This window comes from Buceros rhinoceros, unplaced genomic scaffold (genome assembly GCF_000710305.1).
Source record: "Buceros rhinoceros silvestris isolate BGI_N320 unplaced genomic scaffold, ASM71030v1 scaffold15738, whole genome shotgun sequence".
NCBI lineage: Eukaryota > Metazoa > Chordata > Aves > Bucerotiformes > Bucerotidae > Buceros > Buceros rhinoceros.
The window spans coordinates 1-2,619 of NW_010426438.1; the positions used below are offsets into that span (position 1 = coordinate 1).

At 43.1% G+C, this 2,619-nt stretch overlaps 1 protein-coding gene across 1 annotated transcript; it reads left to right on the forward strand.

The window, feature by feature from the left end:
- Positions 1-107: 107 nt before the first annotated feature.
- On the forward strand, positions 108-1,913 carry LOC104498159 (E2F-associated phosphoprotein-like; the record flags this gene model as incomplete). The annotated part of the gene is made up of 2 exons (XM_010141508.1): positions 108-224; positions 1,649-1,913. Coding segments are annotated over 2 exons (382 nt in total), but the record flags the coding sequence as incomplete, so codon positions are not given.
- Between the last annotated feature and the right edge of the window lie 706 nt (positions 1,914-2,619).

Genomic DNA, 2,619 nt, shown 5'->3' on the forward strand with positions numbered 1-2,619 from the left:
AAATATATATAAATAATATAAAAAAGGTTTGACAGTTGCGATGTGCCTGACGACAAGAGCTTTAATGTCATTTTTTGTCTCTCGTTCCTCCTTTCTTGAATCATTAGGTACCGTAATCAAAGGAGAGTGACGCCACAGCAGACGAAACCTTCGGCTGTTCCAAACAGCGATGCTGTGCTGAATTGCCCCGCTTGCATGACGACGTTATGCCTGGACTGCCAGAGGTAATTAGGGAACAACAAAGGGTCCTTCTGTAACATCTTTTTTGTGGTCGTAGTATCTTTAGCGTGTTTTGTTTGATGAATCAGTTTGATCGAGTCTGTCTTGTGCACTGGTGACGGTACAGAGAAGGCAGGTGTACGTGTGTCAGTCAGATTTGGGGGTGAGTGCTGGTTTGTAAGAATGATGATAGTTTAACCAGCAACATGTTGCTGAGGGAGAACAGGGTAGAATTGTAGCACAGTGGAAAGATTAAAAAAAAAAAATCAAGATAGTGTGTTCTTAGTGGAGTCTTAGTGTTCAAGTGGAGTCTTGGCAGTTGTGGTTTTGAGTATGGCTGCATGTAAAAGTGCCTGGAAAGCATCTAGGTGGGAGTCCATAGTGTGTTTTCAGCTCTCCAGTGTCTGACTGCACTGCCAGCCTAGTTAGTACTGGTAACCCATGCTGAGGAGAGGACTCTGGAACCGGGAACAAAGGAGAAAGAAATCTTGTGGAATGAGGAATAACTAGCTCTTGTTTACTGAGTACTCCTGGTGGTTGAAATTCCGCAGCAGCCTGCAATCCTCTGAGTACTGGGTGTCACTCTCTTCCCTTTGCTGGCTCTGGTGCCCCTTGACCCTGGTCGGTAGTTCTGTAGTTTTCAGTTTGCTCAGCTGACAGAAAAGCGCCCTTTTTTGTTGTCAGCCCGGTCTGCTGTGGGTTTAATGAACCGCAGTAGCTCAGCACAGCATTACGCAAGCCAGCAGAAGGCGAGACAGGAATTCTGCAGCCAGCTGTTGTGTAGGTTTGGGTGGCTGTAAAAATGCAGCCTGAGGGACACAGTGTTGAATGGAATCGGAACTGCAGCCCTGGATTTTGCTCTGCTCTCCAACTGTAGTTGTGATGCTGATGACAGCTGAAAATACATTTTATATTTCATTATAGACGTGCTGTTTCAAGTGGGACGTGTCAGTGTTTGTTATTTATAAATAACAATAAGGAATTTGGGGCTTGCAAGACATTTTGGGATAAAAATGCTGGTAGTCGAGTCATTTGTGCTCTCAGCTTCAGAATCTTTTGTCTGTCATCAGCAACGATGACATAGCAGTGCGTAATTCTGTAATACCAACACCATTGCACTCCGGGGTGTTTCCTTCAGCAAGAACCAGCATGTGTTTAGAAACACCTTAAACACAAGAGAGATGGCTACAGTTCTACTTTTTGAAATGATTTTTGTAGTGGTGACTTCTGTTCTGTTTATAGAACTCCATATTTATTTGGCTTCTGGCCCTCTGGCATGGTACAGAAGTGGGAAGTGGATCTTTAATCCCATTTCCAGTGACGACAGCCAGTTTCTTCGAAGCAGAGTTTTGTAACTTTTTTCATTATTATAATTTTTTTTTTTTTTTTTAGTTTATGACTTGCATTTTTTTCCTCCCATTCTCCATAGGCATGAATCTTACAAAACACAATACAGAGCGATGTTTGTGATGAACTGCACTGTTAACAGAGAGGAAGTTCTGAAATACAGAAAGAAGGTAAAGAACAGAAGAAAGAAAATGAAGCACAGCAAAGAAACTCCGTCGGAACAATCGAATCAGACAGAGGAGGAGGTGTATCACCCCGTGCTCTGCACGGAATGCTCGACTGAAGTGGCAGTGATGGACAAAGACGAAGTTTTTCACTTCTTCAACGTTCTCGCCAGCCACTGCTAATGTGCAAAAGCAGGGGAAAAAATCCTGCGCTGTTTTAGGACTGTGTGAAGTGTCAGAAATGCAGCAGCCCTGTCAAATACGGTCTTTAAATGTACATTTTCATCAGAGAACTTCAGAATGGTTGGATTTTTGCAGTTTTTGAAGGGAAGACGGGGAACCGCGAGTGTTTGGGAGCAACATTTGTTCACACCATCAGGTGGTGCATTATCGAGGATTTAAAATTCTGTAAATACAGTGTAAGATTGTGTATGATGACCATTCCCTGTACGTACCCCCCACCCCTTAGCTCCGTATGTGTCAGAACTGCTGCGTGGATTAAAGACTGCACAGTAACTGGGTTCCCGTAGCGGCACTGGTGGTTTCTGTGGCACAGGCAGGATGTTGGGCTGCTCCAGGTGTTCTTGGTAGGCGTGCTCACAGGTAGGTTTGATAACCAAGGAGTTGTCATGATACTTGGAGTTTTTGGCCCATTAAGATCTCAAAATAGAAACTTCTATTTATACAGAGTGGAAGATCAGCTCGTATCAAGTTTGCTGGCATTTACATCAAGGTGTTGAAGCTTAGTAAGAGTTACGAGTTTTAACATAAACGTGTGTATAAAGAAAACACTGAACGTTTTTTCTATTGTCATTTTTCCTTACAGTGACATGTTTTTAAGAAGACATTTAAGGTCAGTTCTGTGACCATAGAGCTAGTTTGTACACTG